At 36.5% G+C, this 22218-nt stretch overlaps 1 protein-coding gene across 2 annotated transcripts in view; it reads left to right on the forward strand.

Annotated features, from left to right (window-relative positions):
- Positions 1-22218, forward strand: part of LUZP2 (leucine zipper protein 2) — a 195547-nt gene that overhangs the window by 106452 nt on the left and 66877 nt on the right. For both annotated transcript variants that reach the window (XM_058843627.1, XM_058843636.1), the window contains exons 6-7: positions 16733-16795; positions 22085-22147. In XM_058843627.1, coding sequence (XP_058699610.1) covers positions 16733-16795; positions 22085-22147 — 126 coding nt within the window. The remainder of the gene's footprint in view (positions 1-16732; positions 16796-22084; positions 22148-22218) is intronic.

The following is a 22218-nucleotide window of genomic DNA, read 5'->3' on the forward strand; positions in this document are numbered from 1 at the left end:
ACTATTAAATTTGGTGTCATTGGGTTGGATAAATTGCATTTTTTTATCCCCTCTTTTCCAAAAAGGTGTTAATGTGAAATCCGCTGGCAAAAAAAAGGTGAAAAATGAATCCACAGATTTTTGTGTGTATTCTGTTAGACTAATTGTCTTCAAAGATTTTTTCTTTTGAACTTTTGAAGAGGGGATTAAAATTTCTAAACTTTTTCTGTCATGATCCTGAAATAAAAAAAAAAAAAAAAATTCAGGACAAAAGCATCTCTTTGAAAAGATGTCTGTACAAGTTCTGAATTTGCACTCATTGAGAAAAAAGCCAAGCTTAGATCTTCCACAAGCTGAGTGTCATGCAGGATGACAGTTCACATTCTGTGAGTCTGTGAGGTAAAGGTGAGCTGCTGAGTTGCTGAATGCTGGTAAGGCAGAGACCTGCCCAGAGGCACTCTGTTAGTAATTTGAGGTATTAATACTGTGAATTAAAGGACTAGAGAACAGAGAGAGGGAGAGGGAAGATGAACAAGAATGTTAAAGGCATCTGTGAGAGTGGTTATAACTTTTTGGGTGTGACTTGCTTGGATTTTATATAATAATGAAAAACACTAACCCAGTAAGGCCTGTTGTCTGACACTTGCTTAGCCTTAAATCACAGAAATTCAGTTAACTATTTTCAGCTAAGCTACCTGACTGTACAGCAATTATTCAGATCCATATTGAAGAATACATGATTTTTTTTTTTTTTTGCAGTGGCTTTTGTTTGGGTTTTGCACTGGGTTTTGTTTGTTTGTTCATTTGCGTATTGTTCTTTCTCAGTTCTTACTAGCTAATTTTACTGTTTTCATGTCACCCCAGAACCTGCACCTAAAGAGCATAGTTGACATGCTTGGCCTTTTGCTTTCTGTGTAAGCGTTTTCCGCTTACAGAACCAGTCAACAGCACCTGGGCTGTTCTACGTAATTTACCTCTCCCTACCTTTGTGACGAAGCATCACTCACATCTATGTGCAGATGGGTTTTCTTAATGTGTTCATATTTCTTAGATAGATAGAATGGTTTGGGTTGGAAGGGACCTTAAATAACATCTAGTCCCAACCTCTCTGCATGAAAATTTCAGTGTTTAATTCAAGGCCCTATACAGGAATTATGGACCTGGTGCATAGTCATCTTAAATAACAAGACAGACAAATTAATCACTTCCCTTCTCCTCCTTTTGGTCTAACAGTTTCGGTTTGGTTTACAGCTAGGTTTGTCATCACTTATGATGTCCATATGTGCTCTCGGAGGTTAGTTAGCACTGCTAACTGGTGCCTGGGGGCAGAGAATGAGTTCAGTTCATGTCAGACATAGAACATACTGATGCAGTCCTCAAAGGAAAGACTATATGTCTGTTTCTGTTGTAGTTTTCCTGGTCTTTCTTAGGAGCGATTTGCCTTTCTCTTTATTTTGGGATATGCAACATTTTCATCTTAACTAGATGAGGTTTTTAAAGTATTCACGATAGTTCTCCAGGTTCATGAACTTCATTTAATTTTCCAATCCATCAGCATGTAGTATTTTGCTGTCTTGGTTTGTAAACCAGAAGGAATCTCAAGAAAGTAAAACTAGTAAATTCTGATATAATTTTATGGATCAGTTACCATACTCAGCAAATTATTTTGTACTCAGATAATCTCAAGGAGAATACAAGCATTCTTTATGCACCTTCATAGTCCTCTAAATATTTTAGTGGCTTTGAGTTGAGGTAGAAGTGAAGAATTATTTCTCTTACCAGATATTTTTTGTTCTTTTTTTTAGTATAAAAGGTCCTGTGAATGTTGAATCAAAATTGGAATAATTGCTGGTATAATTAATATGCCTATATTCTATTCAGCAAAAAACTAACAACAAGCCCCTATTTTTCATAAAGCATGTTTACATTCCTAAAAATACCTTGCCAATGTATTTAGACTGCCGTTAATCTAGAGAAAACACAATCAAGCAGATTTTAATACAATTTGAAAAAATACTGAGTTAAATACAATTTTGAGTCATCACATAGTGACAGTTGATATTTTGCAAATATTAAAGTAGGGAAAGAAAACTTACAGAAAACTTTTTCTATCTGCAAACCACTTTCCTGTGCTTAAAAGACAGAGCAGATGAATTTGGAAAGTAGGAGCATAGCAGCATTTTACTTACTATGCTGTTTACCAAAATCTGCTTTCCCTGCTAAATATTTTAAATTGTGATGCCATTCAAGGATAGATGTAAAATTGTGTAGTTCCTTTTAAACTTCAGAGAAGATTTTAAATACTTTGTTACACAGCATTCCAATTCAGACCTTGAAAGCAAATTCTTTTCATTGCTACCTAATGTACAAAGAATAGTTCCTTAGGCTTCTTTGCACATAGTGGCTGCTCTATTCTCTGTTATTCGGTCTTGCCATGATTTCCACAAGGCTTTGACTTGGACAGTCATAGCCAGGAGAAAAAGTGCTGAAGTCTTAAGGGAAAATCTAGACTCCTTTTAATCAGCATCATGAGGAGCTGAATATTGTTGGGAGATAAAGTAATGGGAATGTTCAGCAATCTGTTTGACTAAGTAGTGGCTCCCATCCAAAATGTCAAAAAGGTTGAAATTGCAGCTTGTCATGGCAATATTTGTTATCTATTTTAAAATACATCTTGTCTTCACATATTTTGATCTGTCTATACAGATCTTTATGTCTGTCAGATGACTAAGACATGGTCTGTGAGGTAGGCAATGCTCTTCCAATCTGGCCTCTCCTTCTGTGTGTGTTTAACACAGTTTATCGCTGATATAAAAAGCTTGTTCTTCTAATTCATCACTTGTCTTTATTACATTGTTTGCAGTATAATTACACACATTACTATGTACAAAATGCAATGTGGACATTTACATTTGATATGTAATCAAAGTGAAGCTAATCTAGTAGACAGGCTGAAACGCTGTATTTTTATTTTGGAAATTTCACCAAAAATTAAAGTTTTTTTGATCTTAGCAATGCTTGCCAAAGGTGATTAAAGGAAAGTTGAAACAGAGTAGAATTAAATATATTGTGCCATTTTTCCTCTGCAATGGGAAGGTGAAAGTATGTAAAAAAAGGGGAAGATACTGGTTTAGAGATGCTAATTCAACATGCCAAGCATTGCAAAATAGATAGGCTTACAGCTGACCTTCTGACATATAAAGTCTGACATACTGACATAAATTCAGTAACTTGAACTGAAGAGATTTTGATCTAACTTAGGAAAATAGATTTAGAGGAAATGTTGGTATTAAGCAGTCTGAAACTTGCTTTTTGCAGAAAAAAAAAAATACAGGAAAAAGTTTGAAGTCCTTCAGTAATTATGGAATTGGGTTTTTTACATTCAACTACAGTAAACGGCTCCAGTACTTGGAGCCAAATTTCTTTTTGTAGCTTTTGCATCAATGCAGCTGTTCAGAAAACATTATCAACAATAGATGACTACTGGAAAACTGCTCAGACTGTTCACTGAGTCTTCACAGAAGTAGAGCGAACATTGTTTATTTCTATCTTTAGCACACTTCTATAGGGTCCGACAGGGTTTGCAGGGCTTAGCAAGCTACTATTGGTTAATACATATTGTTTTACATTCTTTTCCGAGTACACAATGCCATTGTTTTTCTTTATTCTCACTGTTCCAGGAGAGTGTTAAGGACACTGCCTTTAGTATTGTCACCTGGATTGAAAGCTGGGTTGTGCAGACAGGCTTTTACCAAAATATCATGCTCTCTGTTAAAATGTTTTACTACAATTCCTCCTTTTTTCTTTTTGCACAACCCAGATTTTGGACACAATTCGTTTCAGGCTTTTATAGATACAGGATAACACACAGCTTACAATAACTATTTCTATTAATACTATAACAAGAATTCATTTCTAGTATATGAGATTTTAACTACTTCGTAATGCTTTAGCTAGTTAACCAGCTTCTAATGGGGTCATCAACTTTTTTCAGGGCATTTAACCTGTTTTGCAGCTGTTTTAGTTGTTCATGGATAGAGACTGAGTGGTTAGAAAGATTCATACAACACGTCCTTTCATATCTTAAAACAGAGAATAACTGAAGAAAATTGGTAAAACACAACATCATAATGACAACATAAAATTTTTGTTGGCAAACTTTTCAGGCACAACTGTGTCCTGGCAGCTCCACTCCTGATCTTGTTTGGAGTACTAAGGCTGCATGGTGACTTCATTCACTGAGTTTCATGTTTTCAGAGGCAGTCAGTCTGGTCAGACGAATAGGTGACCTTTTTGAACCTGTCAACAAAACATAGGCATTTCTCCCCTTGAAGTTAATGAATCATTTTGGCTTAGCTGTGGTACACTTAATTGTAAATTCAGATTATATGATCTTTCTAAATTTTTGATATTTCATTATTCAAAATGAATTGTGGTCTAAATTTCTAATGCACATATTACACTAATCAAATGCTTTTAGGGCATCAATTCCCCACATTTTTTAAAAAGTGAGACATACTTCCAACATACACACAATGAATAAAAAAACCTATAGCAGTTAGAAATCAATCAGATAATAAACATTATTAATAATATATGTGATATAGAATTACTATTAACTACTAAAACACTGCACCAGCATCCCATAATCTGCAAATACACAACAAAATCAGTGAAGGATTGGACAACCACCTCCGGAAATGATTCTCCAATCCCACTTCAAAATTGATCCAGCTTCCATATTAATAGGGTCAAATTGCCAAGTCAGAAAGTGACTCAAATACTGATTTGGTACAGAAGACATTTTGATCTGTTGGCAAACATTCTATCCAGGTAAAGTCAAGGCTTGACCAGGGCCTTAGGCTTTAAACTGGAAAGATGTTTCTTAACTCATTTTCAAAACAAGGTTCTTAATAATATCAGCTATGAGATGCTTATAGCACAGCAAACCGTTAAAAGGCATTTGTATAAAGCAAATGATCAGAAGTCTTAGGTAATAGACCAATTAAACGATTTAGCAGTTGGTTTAATCTGAAGCCTCTCTTGTGGCAGCTGACTTTCAGTAATGATACATTTTCTTGGAATTTTGGAAGCACCGAAAAATAATAAAACTACACTGAAAGCAAGCCTTTTTAAACAAGGAAAATAGTAAAAAAACCAAGAAAACTGTATAGAAACAGCTATATAACTTGTTTACCAAGATGCATCTGTAGTTAGAAAACAAAAAGATCTCAAATGACACATGTCTAAAAGGTAATTACTCAAAGATATGTTAAGATATATGAAAAGCTGGCTGTAAATACAACAATGATACTCTATAGATAATGCTCATCATAAAATCCATAAATTCACATTATACAGTGAATATGTCAGCAGTGTCTGAAAAAATAATGATAATATTTTTCGAACATTCGTGTCTTACTGACCAAAAATAAAATAAGGTAAAAAACGTCTAAATTTCCTAGTGAATAACAATCACTATTCTTTTGTGTTACCTATAGAAAACAAAAACAACAGACATTGCAACAAAAAAAAGAACTCCTGATGAAATCAAGGGTGTCACAGACTGCATTCACCTCTATCTACAAGCAGGTGTTCATCAGTGTTCTATCACAGCTGTTTAAGTCATAGTCATCTTCATCTCTCTAGGAAAATAGCTATACTTTGCAGTTTAAACAAGTGTCTTTTAACAAAACGTGAGACAATTTAAATTAAACAATATTCAAACCTGGTAAAAATTAATTATGACAAAAGGAAATAACAAAACTTAACCTCAAAAAAATACCAACGTTAGAAAACTTAACTTAAAACCACTCAGATTTAAACACAGTGAAACTTAATTTTGCTTAATTCTATTAACACTTTATATTAAATGAAAGCATAACTCAATCTTACTCTATTATTACAAAAAAGGCAACTGAAAGTTTGGTATATACTTTTTAAACACAATATAATAGTAACATGGATTCACTCTAGAGATTGTAAGGATGCAACAAATACATCACAATTCCATGTCATCTGGTTTTGAAAATAACTCACAATAACTGCAGATATTACTGAAAATACATATTCATAGTAAGAATTGCTTGTTATATGCTTAAATTGGTTAGGATTTTTAAAGTGCAGTTTTACTAGAGAAAAACCACAACAACACAGGATTTGGCAAGTTGCCATTCAGCTTTTGTAGCACTTTTCAGAAACATCAAGTCTAACTTTTAATTAAAATCCAAAGTCCAAATCGGTATATATGCCGTTATACGTATTTTTTATAACAAAAGGACTCACATTGAAATCACCTTATTAAAATTGTGGAAAAGGCAAGCAAATGGATAATATATGGCTAACTTAACTTTGTTTTGTGCAGTGAAGTTCTCCTAGCTAATTATTTTTTACACCATGAATATCTTCTGTAGATAACATTAATTGGAAGGTTGTTTTATTAATAGCTATAAATCATTCAGTATTTACACCATGAATATCTTCTGTAGATAACATTAATTGGAAGGTTGTTTTATTAATAGCTATAAATCATTCAGGATTTCAACATTAGGTTTTAAAACTAATTACTACAAGGTAACTTTTACTTCTGCTAATACTCTAAACATTTTTAAAAAGGTTTTTTTAATTTTTTTAAAGAAACACAATAATTTCTCTAGTAAAACTCTAAAAAACTGCAACTGCATAAACTCATAATTACTTAAAACACAAAATTAACTCAAAAACAGTATATAAATGTTACCTCTGTCTCTCTTTTCTTTGCCTCCTTTGGGCTCTGTCCTCTGTGGATATAACTTTCTATAGTCTCCCAGCCTCCTCTGGGCTGAATTCTCTGTGAATACAGCTTTCTATAGTTCCCCAGCCTCCTCTGGGCTGAATTCTCTGTAGATACAGTTTTTTTCTAATTCCCCAGCCTCCTCTGGGCTGAATTCTTCTGGGATCCTCCCTCGTGGGGAGTTCCACCTATCTCAGTTTTCTATTATTTGAAGTAAACTCTCGAGCTCGTTAGAATCTTGTTTCTCGTGTTTATTGAAGGATCCTTACAAAACTTAACAGGTTTCTCCAGGCTGGTTACAAGGTTAATCTTTGCAATTTGGTACATTTCTTTCTTCTGATGGTACAAACAAGGCCTTGTGGCACACTTCATGTCTGATACACAAAATGGCCCTGAACTACGTAGTTCTTTAATCTTTATACCTATTTTTATCCAATTAACAATAGACACGTATATTATTTTTCTTAATGACCCAATGACCCATCACCTCTGTGATGCACTGTGGCATTTTCTATCCAATTACTCACTACTACCCAAAAACCTCTAGGAGAAGAACATGAAGAAGAAAGAAGAAGGACAAGAGACAACACCCTAAATCCTCCATATTGTCTCCTGTTCTCTAAACTACTTTTTTCACCCAGTGATTTAAGAAACTTTCTAATCTACACACTCACACTTTTAGCTTTTTCTATCTAACTTTAACATTTGTTTTCATGTATCACTATGAAAACATGCTCATGAATTTCATATTATATGAAATTCAGTGTTCTCTTGAATCCCAGAACTAAACATTAAAAACAAGGGCACACAGTCTGTATTTCAGACTCCAACATATAAAAACATTTTAAGAAACCAATGAATCATGACTTTTTTAACAAACGGTACTATCCCAGCGCTTTTTCTTAGAGAGAGAGGCGAGGGGGTGAACTGCCCACTCTGCTGCTGCTCTGCTGCTGTTATCTCTAAAAGGTTTGAGTGAAGCCTTCATCATCACCCCACATACTCTCACAGAGGGGAAAAACAGAGAGAAAAAAACCTCACAAACTAAATATGCTAGCAGCCTTGTGGATGGGGGGAGGTTTGCAGCTCCTCCTCCCTGGGCGCCGAGGCCTAATTATCTCTGGCCTGCCATCCCGGTTTTCCCCAGCTTAGGCTCGCTTCCATGTCTAACTGCATGTGAACCCACCAACCCGGTTCTGATCCTCTTCCATGTCTCCCCACTTTGCGAATCCGCTCTGGCATCAGTCGCTTCCACGTCTTCCTGCTGCACAGACCTGCCGAGCTCCCTCTGCCCACAAAGGGCCGGTACCCCTTGCCCGCAAAGGGTCCCAGTTCAGAGTGCCAGGTATTGGAAAACTGCTCAGACTATTCACTGAGTCTTCACAGAAGTAGAGCGAACGTTGTTTATTTCTATCTTTAGCACACTTCTATAGGGTCCGACAGGGTTTGCGGGGCTTAACAAGCTACTATTGGTTAACACATACTGTTTTAAATTCTTTTCCAAGTACACAATGCCATTGTTTTTCTTTATTCTCACTATTCCAGGAGAGTGTCAAGGACACTGCCTTTAATATTGTCACCTGGATTGAAAGCTGGGTTGTGCAGACAGGCTTTTACCAAAATATCATGCTTTTACTCTGTTAAAATGTTTTCCTACAGGTGACATTTGGAATGTGTACAAAAAGCAGGATGCCAGGAGATTATAATAAAGACTAATAGCCTGGTTAGGAGGAAAAGACTTCTTTTGACAGTTCCCTGTATACTAAGAGATATAGAAAAATGCTAGTAATGCATTTTCTGAACATGGAAGCATGTGCTTTTCTCTTCCAGTCACAGTTCACTGCCAAACTTTGGAGGTATACCTTTGACAAATGTTATAGTGTGTTGGGGCATAAATTCAGAATGGAAACCAACACATCTGCTTTGTTACTTTGGCTATTTGGGGGTTTGTCCTTTTTAATATAATTCAGAATGGTGGTCTGTCTAATTTCAGTGTTACACTGTACAGCCTATTATTAAAGTTGTTTAATAATATTTTGTCTGAGGTAATAATCAACAATTTACCTATTTTCTTTGCTGAGCACAGGTAGTCAATCAAGTCATTAACAGGAAAAGTGGTATTTCTACAGAGAAATGTGTTTTGTGGGAACAATCTTAAAGAACATTGAATTATCACATAAAATACATCTAAAAATTACCAAGAAAATGTTTATTTTTCAATATATTTTTTCAATATTGAATTGTTGTAATTTTCAAGTATGACCCAAATAACACTGAAACCCTTCCACAATTCTGCGATATTCTGTCAGGTCCATATTCATGGTAGGATTAATGAAAAGATGATATTCATGTCAGAACTAGGAACTGATTAGAAGATGATCAGACAGATCACCTTGTGTTCTAAATGTTCTTAGGGGAGAGGTGTCCCATGTCCTCTTGATTGATTAGGCTGGTTTATAAGTACTAAGAAATGTTCTCTCCAACTCTCTTTTAGGCTCGTCTTTAACTTCCTCAGTTTTCTGCTGAAATATTATTTAGTGTGTTTGGTTTGAGGTTTTTTTCTGAAAATGTTTAGTTTGCAAATATTTGCTATCTGCTCTCAAAAACCAAAGAAGTTTAAGCTGTAATCAGGGCCTTGTTTTTTATTTTTTTTTGGTAATACTTAGGAGACTGATATGAAGTATCTTATCTGATCTTGCTGTGCTGAGCTTAAATAGGGAAAAACAGTTTTCAAAAGCAAGGAAAAATAGCTAATTTTAAATTAGAATATTCTGCTTTCTTACCCTTTTCCCAAGACAAGGAATTCTGACATAAAATGTAAGTTCAGTATCATGGATGGGTCAATGATTCATGAAGACATTGTGTTAATGGCTCAAAAAATATCAGTTGGGTCCTCTAAATTAGGTCCTACTCCTGACTTCATCTTTTTAAATTACTTTTAAGAAACCGTTAGAGGTTAATGGTGATTAAATTGAAGTTAAATTTGAGTTATGTGCCTCTAGATTAAGAATACCCCTGGGTGCCCATCCAAACTGTCCTATGCCTATGTTTTCATAAATGAAGTATTTACTGATTTACTCAACAATCCTTATAGAGGACAGTCTCCCTGCTAATGCAGAAGGGGTACTTCAAGGCTGAAGGTATCTCATGTCCTGCCAGCCGGTACCTGATACAGTAGGACATGCATGATACTTGTCTTGATAGGACGTTCGTGGTTGGGTTCTTTTCTTCTTTGGACTGAGATTGATGAGAGAGAGGCAGTTTTCTTTTGTTCGGACTTGGTTGTTTATTCTTCTTTTAATTGCATTACATATATACAAGGTACAAGGAGTTATGTGCACTACTATAGAAAGGTGTAAAATGGCTAACAAAGATCTTAAGGTTTTTTATATATTTATTTACTTAATGAACAAATGCTAAGTAAATTGTTTTTCTTAGTGACTTAATGACCCAACACTTCCGTGTTGCACTGTGGTATTCTTTATCTAATCACCTACTACTACCTAAAAACCTCTAGGAGAAGAAGGTAAAGCAGAAAGAAGGAGGACAAGAGACAACACCTTAAATCTTCTATCTTGTCTTTTGCTCTCTAAACTAGTTTAAACTCTTAACTTTAACTTTTCCACCCAGTGACTTAAGAAAACTTTCTAATCTACACACTTATACTCTTTGTTTTTCTATTTAATTTTAATAGTTGTTTTTAGGGTGTTATATGAAATTCAGTGTTTTCTTGGATGTCAGAGCCAGGTATCAGAGATAAGGGCACACTCTCTGTGCCTCTGACTACAACAGTGTTGCAATATGTTTTTTGTTAATGGTATGTTCTATTATTGCCTAAGTTAATGGTTTGGTCCAAACGAGACGCTCACACTCTACGTTGTCAATCTATCCTGAGTCTCCTGTCAATCTGTCTTAGGCCCACCACATGCTTGGAATTCCACTTCAGAAATCCCCTAAACTTCGACACTTCATTAGTCCATGTGACTGAACTTTCCCCCCCCCACCTCCCTCATTGGATGATGATTTTGTGAACCCTGCCTTTTACCCTCCCCAGGATATCTCTGATTAGCTGATGCTTTGTACCCTCCCTTTGAACCGCCTCCATATTTCAGCTGTTGCATATTCACATTTTCTGTCTTTTGCCCCCAAGATTCCGTAGAGCAATAAATCCTCTATTATCCCATGCAAAAGACCTCCCTCTCGTCCTTGCCTCCTCCGAGCACAGACTGACAGCCAAAAAGCCGTAGAGCAAGTACTCTAGTCACACCTCGGGTCATCCTGTTCCTGGGGTGTGACCCACTCCTGGAACAGGCCACAGTGATAGAGCCAAATAAGCTCTGGCCCAATGTGATAGTTGGCGTCCACCGTGTGGGGCCCTGTGAACAGACCCCCACGGATGAACTGTGGATTTTATCCAAGAAGTTCTGCCTCTGAGTGCAGCAGACCGGTTTTTCTCTGGTGGCTCTTTGGGGGAGGAAGTGATAACCCTCTAGCATCCAGAGGACCACTTCCCTGAGGAGGACTTCCCTGCAGCCCCTATCCAGTGGACCAAAGGAGGGTAAGTATACCCCAAGTTAGGCTGAGGGTACTCACAAGTTGTGGGAAGGGTGCATTGTGCCCCAGGGGTGGTGGAGAGGGGGCCATGAACCTACGGGCCACAATAATTGGCTGCGGAAACCACCTTGTCCCTGAGACTGGCCCTGGAAATTTTATCTTTAGTTTGCTCTTTCTTTTGCTGCAGGGGAGGGTGGATTTTTGCTGTGCCAGCAGCTTAACATCAAGGAAAATGGGTATGAAAGAGAGGGATCTATTTTCAAATTTTGAGTGCCCTGGACAGTGGGAAATGAAAGTTTTCAAAAGGGTTGTTAAAAAAGTTTGTTCAGTGGCTTTTCCTCCACTTTCCAAGGGTATCCCCTGAGGAAATACCAAACATCCTTTTCTGGGATGTAGTTGGGAGTAAATTAACAGCCTTGACAAATAAAGGTGATGGTTGCCAAATTCTTTTCATTGTTTGTGCTAATTCGATCAGTGATAGATGAAGAAAGTGGAGGAAAGGCTCAAACCAATGCCCCCAGCTCCCCCATCCTGTGATCCAAAATCCTTGTCCCTTGCATTTGGAAGTCTGTGCCAGGCAAACCGCAATGAAGCACAGGAGAGCTACCGACTCCCTGGCCTCCCACAACCTTCTCGGTACCCTTGCCTTGAGAGCGATGGCCACATTGTCAAGGACCTTTTCCTAAACCCCTCTTACCCAGTTGTTAATCCTCCAATTCAAGTTAATGCCCCCAAAGGAGATTCCCAAATTTTCCCTGAGTCCTCCTTTGCCCCTCAGAATGACCCTCAATAGACACAAGATGGTGGAAGCTACATGGCTTGGCCCTCACCTTGTGCTTTTCTTCCCAGAATCCCTTTCACCCTGTTCCTTCCGACCCCTTCTCATCCTCTGACCCTGCCTCTACACATGCCCCTCCTTCTCTTCCCCTCTCCCCAAACTCCACCCCTTCACTGGGTATCCCCCCCCTTCCTTTCCAGCAGCTCCACCTCCCACTCCCATGATGTCAGCTGTTCCCATGATGTCACCTGTGAACAGCAACTCCCATTCCAATTGCTGTCCCACCCCTGCTCCCTTCTCCTTCTCTGGTAGCTCTCATTCTCTTCTAGCTTCAAGTTCCCACACTGGCATGGGGACTGGAAGCCACGAGTCCAAAACACAGAATCTGGAACAAGAGACCGTCCCCTTTGCTGCACCTGTTACCTGTACCCAAACAAGAAGAACCCTTAAATGGCAGGTTTTTGATTATCAGCATAAAGGAGCTTTGCAAGGCTCAGAAGGAGTTTGGGAGAAAAAGTGAATATTTTAAAGGGCTTTTAAAGGCCACCTTTTCCTCAAACACACTAGCTCCTGATGATATCAGGGATTTGTTTGCATGTCTCCTAACCCAAACAGAATATCTGTTATATCTCTCATATATTATATGAGAGGTCACGGAAGAGATTATTACGAGAGCTCCTTCCTGAGAAGACTATGATACACTAAAATATCCCCTTTCATTCATGAAAAAGTATGGGGGGGATGGAGTGTTCAAGTTGTAGATATAAGCAGAGGCATCCATAATGAAGCAAAGCAGATGTTGAAGTAGCTTTGATCTCATGAGAAGGTAGAACAAAGAGAAGAAAGGAGTTGAAGTAGCTGTGATGCCATGAGAAGCTTGAACAGAGAGAGACAGATGTAAGTTATGACGACCCTTTGCCCCCAGGAAAAGAAGAAGAAGACCTCTGTTCCCAGAGATGAAGATGATCCCAGAGTTAGATTAAGACAACCTTTGCTTTTGAACAGCTCGTCCTTAAAATAATACCCCATAAGTTGACATTGCCCATTAACTCATCTATGGGAAGGCTGAAAATGAAAATGGAAGAAACTTCACAATTGCAGATTTTTCCGGGCAGCTGCTATTTGTGGAAATTAAAGAACAACAAGAGAACTATTTCTTGTGGAGAAGTCTCCATGGCATGGCAAGAGAAAACACCTCTCCCTACAAGAACTGATGAATGACTATTGTAGAGATGGTAACTAATTGAAAATCCCAGATTTTGTCTCTACATTGTCAGTTGGGAAAGAAAAGTGTTCTGGAGGGGAGGAAAAGTGTTCTGATTATTCTGATTCTTCTTATTCTTTTAGTTCTGTTAATAAAGTTTCCTTTATACCTCTTAAGTTTGAGCCTGCTTTGCCTTTCTCCTAATTCATATCTCAGAGCAAGAAATGAGTAAATAATTCTAGTAAGTGCACTGGCAATTTTAGCCAGCACTAAAACCATTGTATTATTTGGTGCATTTGCTAGGAAACTGAAATTGGCAAACCTAAACCACTACATGAATGCACTGAAACTACTGGTGCAAATGGTGCAAATAAGCTAAAATATTTCATAAAGTAAGAATTGGGTACAACAGTAACTTGGCTTAATGATATGATTGCATGCGAATACTCCAGCTTTTAGCTTTTGCTATAAGCTTTCTAAGATGTTCAAATAAATTAAAATACCTATTTATTTTGACTATAATGATATTTTAACTCTAAGTCTAGAAGGCCCTTCCTAATTAAAATAATTATTCTATATAATTTTAAATTGATTACTAAAGATATGTTTACAGATATTTAATTCCTTTTCAGCTTGAAGTGTCTAAGATCTTTTCCATTAAATTACTTAGTTACAAATGAAGTATTTGAAATAAAAAGGTGTAAAATTCTAATTAGTTTATTTGTTGTTGCTCTTTGAGGGATGCTTAATAGGAAAATGAGCATAATCTTTAATCCTTATAAGTCTTAGAAGTCAGAACTTCTGTACTGAATCAATAGACCTTTGTAAATTTAAGATTTCATTGATTAATTAATCTGACTTTGAATAGCTCCCTCCTAGCAAAAGGGACATATTCTTCCAGATTATGTACCTGATCATACTTCTTTCAGAAGAAGAAAGAAGATTTTAATTCAGAATTTATTTTTTTTTAAAAGAGGGTCTGTTATACATCATATGGTTTTACTGGTGTGCTTCATATTCTGCTATAAAAAATTAATACTTCTTAATCAGGATGCAAAGCTATTTTTATCAGTGATATGTGACTTATGAAGTAACATAAAATCACCCAAAATGTAGGTAAGAAGTAGTCATCTACTTCTGACAAGCTCCTACTTATTATACTCTCGATAATACTAGCTTTCAATACTTGCTCTCATTTCTAAAAACATCATTAAGTTCAGATCAAATCAGGACTATTTTTCTTGCATTCCAATAACCCTGCTGTGTGATTCTGCTGCAAATAGATGGGATAATAAGACAGAATTGGTAAATTATGTTAAACCTAGCTAAATCTCCAAAACAGACTCAATCTCCTAACTTTAAATATTTTCATCAAGTTTTGGTTTTGGACAAATTCTGTATATGTATAATTATATACTTTTGGCAGGTTTATTTGGAACATAAATGTGGAAATTGCAACAACCATCTAGTACATTGTGTCCTGTTGCCACACAGTTCTTCAAATTCTGGGTTACTGCATGGTATTTTCAACATCGCCTATGTAGAAATTACTTCCAAAAGACTAATGTATTATTAAAAATTATTTCTTACAGTAGTTTATACTGGGCAAAAGGAAGATAAATGAATAAAAATGTAGTGATTACAATTAATTCTTACCGTGGTTCTGAAATATGGACACAGTTCTACTGAATCAACCATCACCAGTCTATAGAGGGACTAGAGGATAATGAGTTAGTCAAACCAAAGGGATGAATTTATCTCCTGAGAAACTAAGTGCAAATCCCTAATGAAATGGTTCCTTTGACTTACCTGTTTCACCATCATCCCGGAAGGTGATGCTGATCTTTATGTGAAACCATTAAGATGTGGTTTCAACATTCAAACATTCACTTTGTGTTCGCAAGTACAACGCAGTTCTTTAGGTGTACCCCTGGTGAGCAATAGATGTGTCAAGTGTACTTCATGTCTTTGATTTTTGTTTTGTTCATCTTGTATCTGCTATACAGTCCTTTTTTTTTTGTCAGACCCAGTTGTCTTACTCTGTATTTCTATAGTGGTTAGTACAATAGGGTATTTGCTCTTTGTAGAGTTACAACATAAATTTTCAAATTAACCAAAAGAAGTAATTGACTGTGACACTATAGCAACACCCAGGTCTTTGCAAATCATGTTTTTAAAGACAGAATGTGGATTGCTGGATTGTCTCATTTGAACTAACATCTTAGTTCCTTTCTTTTGTATCAGAGAACTATGGCCATCCATGTCAAACAGCTAGGAAAAATTTATTGTTTCTTCATTAGTGTATACTGTTGCATGGTAGACAGCAGTAGTGAAATGTGAAATTATGTCAAATCTCCTCATTATTTTGGATTCATAAAAATGAAGTTTCAAATGAAATTTTCATTTCTTTGAATTTGCTTTAATAAAAAAGGGGTTTCTTCAGGAGAAACTCAAAGCTTCTAATTCTGGAATTAAAGCTTCCAGTGTTTCAGTGGGGTGTGGACCTAAATTTGAACCAGAGGGAATTACATTTTTTGCTCAAATGACAGCTTGTTCTTGTGCACAATGTGCAAGAAAGCTATTACTATTCAGTAATAAACATACATTCCTGAAATGTCATGGGTTCTGTTTCTATTTGTATATTTACAGTTCATTAACACAGGAATAGTTGGTTTTTGTATTCTTTTAATCTCTTTTTAATGTTAAGTGTGTTATGTTCGGCACTTGCAGATCGGCCTATTGAATACTTATGGTTTTGACCAGTTTTAAAGGATATTTACACTGCAGAGAAATCTTTACCCTTGACTGTTCGTGGGATAATATGAGTGCAGACTGGAAAAATAATAACTATTAAGAATTAATATTGTCAAGGTTTGCTATTTTCCCTGAAAATGAGAAGAAATAAATTTTAAAATCCTACATGAAAAACCATATTGAGTTGGCAAAATGCTGTATCAGGTAACTTTCTACTGGTTTTGATTACTTGCCATTTTAAATTATGAAATTTAGCAAAAACACCCCTTGATTTTGATCATCAAGGTCAAGTGATGAGACCTGGCCCTACTACTCAGTTGTTACAATGATTTACAGAAAATAATATTGAGCTATGAAGTTGGCACCAAGCAAGGATTAGAGGGGTTTTTCTGCCCTTTTGCACCTCAGCATATTAAATCTAAATTGCTTTCCATTGTCAGTGTACTGGAAAGGTTTCTATGAACACTCCTGTTGCTGTTGAAGCAAATTTTAATGGAAATGCCTTTTAGAATTCTGTAACAGGATACTATGCCTTGATTAATCTCTCTTGTCTTATTTATATCTTTGTTGATGACTTGAAGATGTTATCCATATATAAAACAAATTCTGTATGATCAAATAGTTAAAGGGTCCCTTAATATTTTAGTAACACTTACTAATAAATTGTTTTGGGTTTTTTTGTCCCACTCAGAACAAAAGCCTCAAAAACAAGCTCTTGTCAGGAAACAAGCTTTGTGGTATTCATGCAGAAGAGGTAAGGAAGATTCCTCTCTATTATAAATCTAATGTACTCAAAAGAAGTTTGCAGCAATGTCTTTTGTACTGAGGTTCTGGTGTATTATACATATACACAAGAATATATATATATATATATATATATATATATATACACACCAGAATACAGGATATATATTATGCTTATATGGTGAGTGTTTACTTAAAGTGCTCTCATCCCAGCTCATTTCCGTGACTTCACAAGAAGTAGCTCAAATGTATTAAAAAGCCAGTTGCAAACTCAAGTTTTAGACAAATAAAATCATCCGGGCATGCCTATGATATAACTCTATAGATATACACATCTATAACATATAAAAAACTGATTTCATTTCCATGATGTCCATATTTACACTAAGACAGGAATTGCCAAAGGCCTGTTTTGAAATTAACATAGAGACAGGAAAGATCTATTATTATTGATTCACAGAATGTTTAATTATTTCATAGGAAAAAGGGTCACTTTATGAAACTGAGTGAAAGAAATCTCCCCTCCACTGAAGAGTCAGATAGATAGTCAATGATACAAGAGCCCTGGTTTTGGCAAATTCCTCAATGTAGAAGTACCTGCACTCATGTGAACACTCCCTTTATTTAACTTTTCATTTATAAAAGCTATTACATGTGAATCTGATTTACTCACATTACTTTAGTCTGGGTTTTTTGCATATATAATTTCTGTTGAGGTCATTGCACCTTTCCAGAATGAAACCAAAGCATAAAAAATTTCTTCTGTACTAAAATTTTCCTAATTATAGTTGAATGCATTTTCATTAGTCTCTCTACATTTTAACTTAGAGATCAGTACTTAGGAGGTCAAGTTTCTGATAAATTTTCAAAGGTAGAAAGTAATAGGGTTAGTAGTATTTTTTTAAATTTTTCAAAATCTTTTATCTTCCTTTATCCCTATTGTTGCTTTTAAACATGTCACAATATAGGAATACAGATGTGTTTTCTTTCTTTACTGCTTAACAAAACAGCAGTGTCTGCAAATAGTTTTCTGATTTCCTCTCTTTTTCAGCTTCTAGTGTATGGGGTTTGCAAGACAAGGTTTTGGTAGTGGAGAGAGCTATTGGGGTGGCTTATTCTGGGAAGCTTCCAGAAGCTTCCCCTGTGTCCAACACTGCCAGCAGTCGGCTCTACTGTGAATCTACCACTGGCCTATTTAAGAAAGAAAAAAGTTATTGCACAGTAATAATTGTTGATGTATACCAAGGTCAGTACAGAAGGAGGGAGAGGAGCTGCTCCAGGCACTGGAGCTAAGATTCCCCTGAAGTCTGTGGGACAAAAGGCCATGGTGAAGTAACTGTGTCCGTGCAGCCTATGGAAATACCAACAGGAGTGCAGAGATCCACCTGCAGCCTATGGAGTAGCCCCATATCATAGCAGGTTGATGCCCGAAAAGAAGGTTGTGACCTTGTGAGAAACCAGTTCTGGAGCAGGGACCTGTGGATCCACGAAAGAGGAGCCCACACTGGAGCAAGTTTCCTGGTAGGACTTCTGACCCCATGGAGGACCCATGCTGGAGCAACAAGTTCCTGAGGGACTGCACCCCATGAAAAGGGATCATGCCGGAGCAGTTTGTAAAGAAATGTAGCCCATGGGAAGGACTCAACATTGAACAAGTTTGTAGAGGAGTGTTTCCTATGGAAATACATTTCCCCTTGACGGAGCAGGGGAAATACTCTCCCTGAGGAGGAAGCAGCTACAGAAATGTATATAACTGGGGGCTCTCATTCCCTATCTCCCTGTGCTGCTGAAGGAGGAGCAGGTAGAAGCTGGGAAGCAGAGGGAGGGATGCTGTTTTTAATATTTCTTTTACTTCTTATTATTCTGCTCTGATTTTGATTGGTAATAAATTCAGTTAATTTCCCCAAGTCAACTATTTTTTGCCCATGATGATAATTGGTGAGCAATTTCTCTCTATCCTTAACTCATGAACCTATTGCTTTATTTTCTGTCTCCTGGCCAGTTCAGGAGAGAAGTGATAGTGTGGCCTTGGTGGGCACCAAACCACCACACCTAGCTGCATAATACTTGAACCTTTGGCAATTAACTTGAAGAGCTTTTCTCTGATTATGTCTCTTTTAATATTTTCATTTAAGGATGAAGCCTAAGGACAATTTAATTTTATTACAGTGTGACAAGCCCTGGCAGTCACATTTATTTATCTCTTTATGGCAGTCACATAAATTGTAGTGATAAAAATAATATTGTAATAAATTGCTCACATGTTCTGCACTTACTTCAATTTTACTCTCTTTAGGAATACCTGAACATTTCACATGTGGAAAGATGGGTGTGGGTAATATTCTTCTGCTGAATATTGGTGATCTTATTGTCTATCCTATTGTTCCTACAGGAAGTTTGAAATTGGATTTGTTTGTATTTTTTTTCTAAATCAGTACAATTCTATGAGATACATATGAGAAATGATTAAACCTCTTAAATGTACCCTAGACAGTTCTCATACCTGCTGTCTTTTCAGATATCTTGTACCCTTCATGCATTTACAAGTTAAAGAACAGGTTATGGAATAAGTTTTTTACCTTTAGCATGTTGCTATACAAGACATTGATGATTTCAGTTAATTGAATGAAGTATTCAAGGCTTCAAAGAGATCATCAGAAAATTAAACTTAAATTAGATAATAGTCAAGAGAGCAGACTGTGTGTGTATTTCGAAGTGTGAGAATCTCCTTATGAATCATCCTGGTAAATTTGCAGCTATTAAGCATGTTGCCATTGGAACAAACAGAAATGCTGCAGCATCATCGTTTTTTGGTCATCATTTTGCCAGTTAGGTTGTGCCATCCAGAGAAACACAGTGTGTTTTCTGTTTTTAATTAGGTACTATACTCACAAAGCATAACAACTGTGTAAACTCAGTATCTTTTCAGTTATTAGTTATTATATCCAATATCTTTTGCGGGTAGAGTTGCCTATCAGGGAGATCCTGCTTCTTTTTGCTCCCTCAGGCTGCATGCAGAGACAGTGATTCCTTGTTGTCTAGTTGCATTAGTGGGAGCATGCTTGTGATGCACAGTTTTTGCATTGCTGGATTCTCTTCTCCAAGAAGTCAGAGCCTTAGAGAGGGAGGCAGAGTAGTGCAAACACTGGAGTTTCCAGGACACAGAAAGGAACACATGCCAGGGCAATACTACCAGACTCTGCATCTTAAAGGCCTTTGTTTAATAGTAATTTTATCTGTCTGACTCTACTGAAAGGTCCTCTCCCTTGAAGCACAGAAAATCTCCAAAATAACCAAATGTTATCACAAAGAGTTACAAGTCATACATGTTTTGGACCTGCACTGAATGTATTTAGCTTTATGACTTTTAATTTCATCACAGGCTTCATATTTATCAAATTAGTTATACCTTAATTGTAACTCTCAGATTCCTCTACAGCCTATTTGGATACCTTGTATATCACAGAAACTGTACATTTTATTAAACACAGCTCTCAGAACAATTAAAATTCTCATTGGTCTATAGGTGATGTGGAATATACTCCGTAGCTCAACTAATTGCAATGCCTCAGTCAGAGGACAGTGCTATTGAATTAAGTAACAGCAGATGAAATCAGAGAACAAAGAATTCTGCTGGACTGATTTTGGCTATTTATTTCAGATTTTACAGAATACCATAACAGGTTTGGCCTTACTATTTAAACATTTAAAGCAGGTTTTAAAATTTTATACTTAGATTCATTCAGCCTTCCCAAAAGTCTGTCATTGAAATTGACTGCGTCAGTTGGAAAGAGAAAAAAATCTTTCAAAAAGTTCCAGCTTATGAAAGATACACTACTTTTGTGATATGTTAGGTTTATGGAATGCTCTTTCAGTAAATGTGAAACAGACTTCTAATCTATTCCAAGGACTTCAAAACACTTGGCATTAATTAATACAAGAAAATTTATTGAGTATCAGTTGGGACTGTGGATTTTATTAAAAACAAATTATTATTTTGAGAGTATTCTTAGATGTTATAAATGAGTCAGACCCCAGGTGGGAATGAGTAAGTAAAATTTAATTAGAACCCATTAAAATTACAGAGCAAAGGGTGGGGTGGGGTGGCAGTGTTGGGAGAGTACTGGGACTGTTTCTGCTCACCAGAGGATTGCCCACAAAATGGCATTTCCACTTTTTACATGGGCATGGTTGCATCAGCCTCATTAATATTAATGACAGTGTTTATATGTCCTTCCAGCACTTCCCACAGTTTGTGGCTTTGCCCATATATGTAGGTTTGGCTCCTCCCATGATCTGTCAGTCAATCCTCTGTGCCATTTGTTGGTGGAGCCTCTCTCTCATCTCGATTGGTGGCCAAGCCTCCCAGCAACAAATGTCCCCCACTCCCTGCCACCTCTCGAAAGTGGCAAATGTATGGGCCACCCCCGTCCCCTGCTATGTTTTGACAGCCCTGTCAGCTATAGCTGCTAGGCAGTAAGCACAAAAGGGGAAAGGGAGAATGGAGGGGAGAACACTAAAGGGTTCAAAACTAAATTGGAACCACAGAAGTACATTTCAAAAGAACTGTAAACCTTAACAGAACTTCTTCCCACCATACTTAATAACTCCTTCTCATTTGCATGAGCCAATCACTATTCCTTATTCATAACATTAGATAAATAGTGAATAATGTTCCTTGGATAGTTGTGTTTAGTACAAAAAATCCATTTATATTATATTTTGTTTAAATTAATAAAAAAATATATAGACTATTACTTAGAATTATTTAATGTTATATTTAACAATATTTAAAATAGATATCATCTTAAACTGATACAAGTAAGCATAACTATGCCTGTTTTCAAGGGCATGGTTAAAAACTGAGAATGTAGTTCCTTTGGATACCATCTGGAACAACCTGATCTTTACGAAGAGCTGTGTAAGCCTACAGAGCCTTTTTACTTCTAAGAATGCTTACTTTGAAGGTGATACCTTCAGTTATGCTTCATGGAAAGTATTAATATGTTCATGGCTAAATACATGTCTTAATAATGCTCGTGTCTAAAATGTGTAAGCCCAACAGCTATTCTTTATAGTATTAACTCAGGTATGTGCTTTACATGAGTGCCATTTAACATTTTCCTCAGTACTTTAAATTGGTTTGACTTGTGAACCTGGAAAAGCAATTGACAATTATTTGGAGGGGAGCATTCTAAATCTGATCTAGATAGTGCAGTTCTCAGAATTCACTATGATTTTTTTAATATTTAAAATTAAAAAAAAAAACAAAACCTGATTTTATTATCCTCACTTTCAGTCAAAAAAGATCCAAGCCCAGCTGAAAGAGTTTCATTATGGGAAAAAGGATTTGATTTTTAAGGTAAGTTTTATTTCACTATAGTTAACCAAAATATTAGAGATAGTATAACATTGGAGTAAAGTAGGAATATG

Source organism: Poecile atricapillus, chromosome 1, assembly GCF_030490865.1.
Source record: "Poecile atricapillus isolate bPoeAtr1 chromosome 1, bPoeAtr1.hap1, whole genome shotgun sequence".
Classification (NCBI taxonomy): domain Eukaryota; kingdom Metazoa; phylum Chordata; class Aves; order Passeriformes; family Paridae; genus Poecile; species Poecile atricapillus.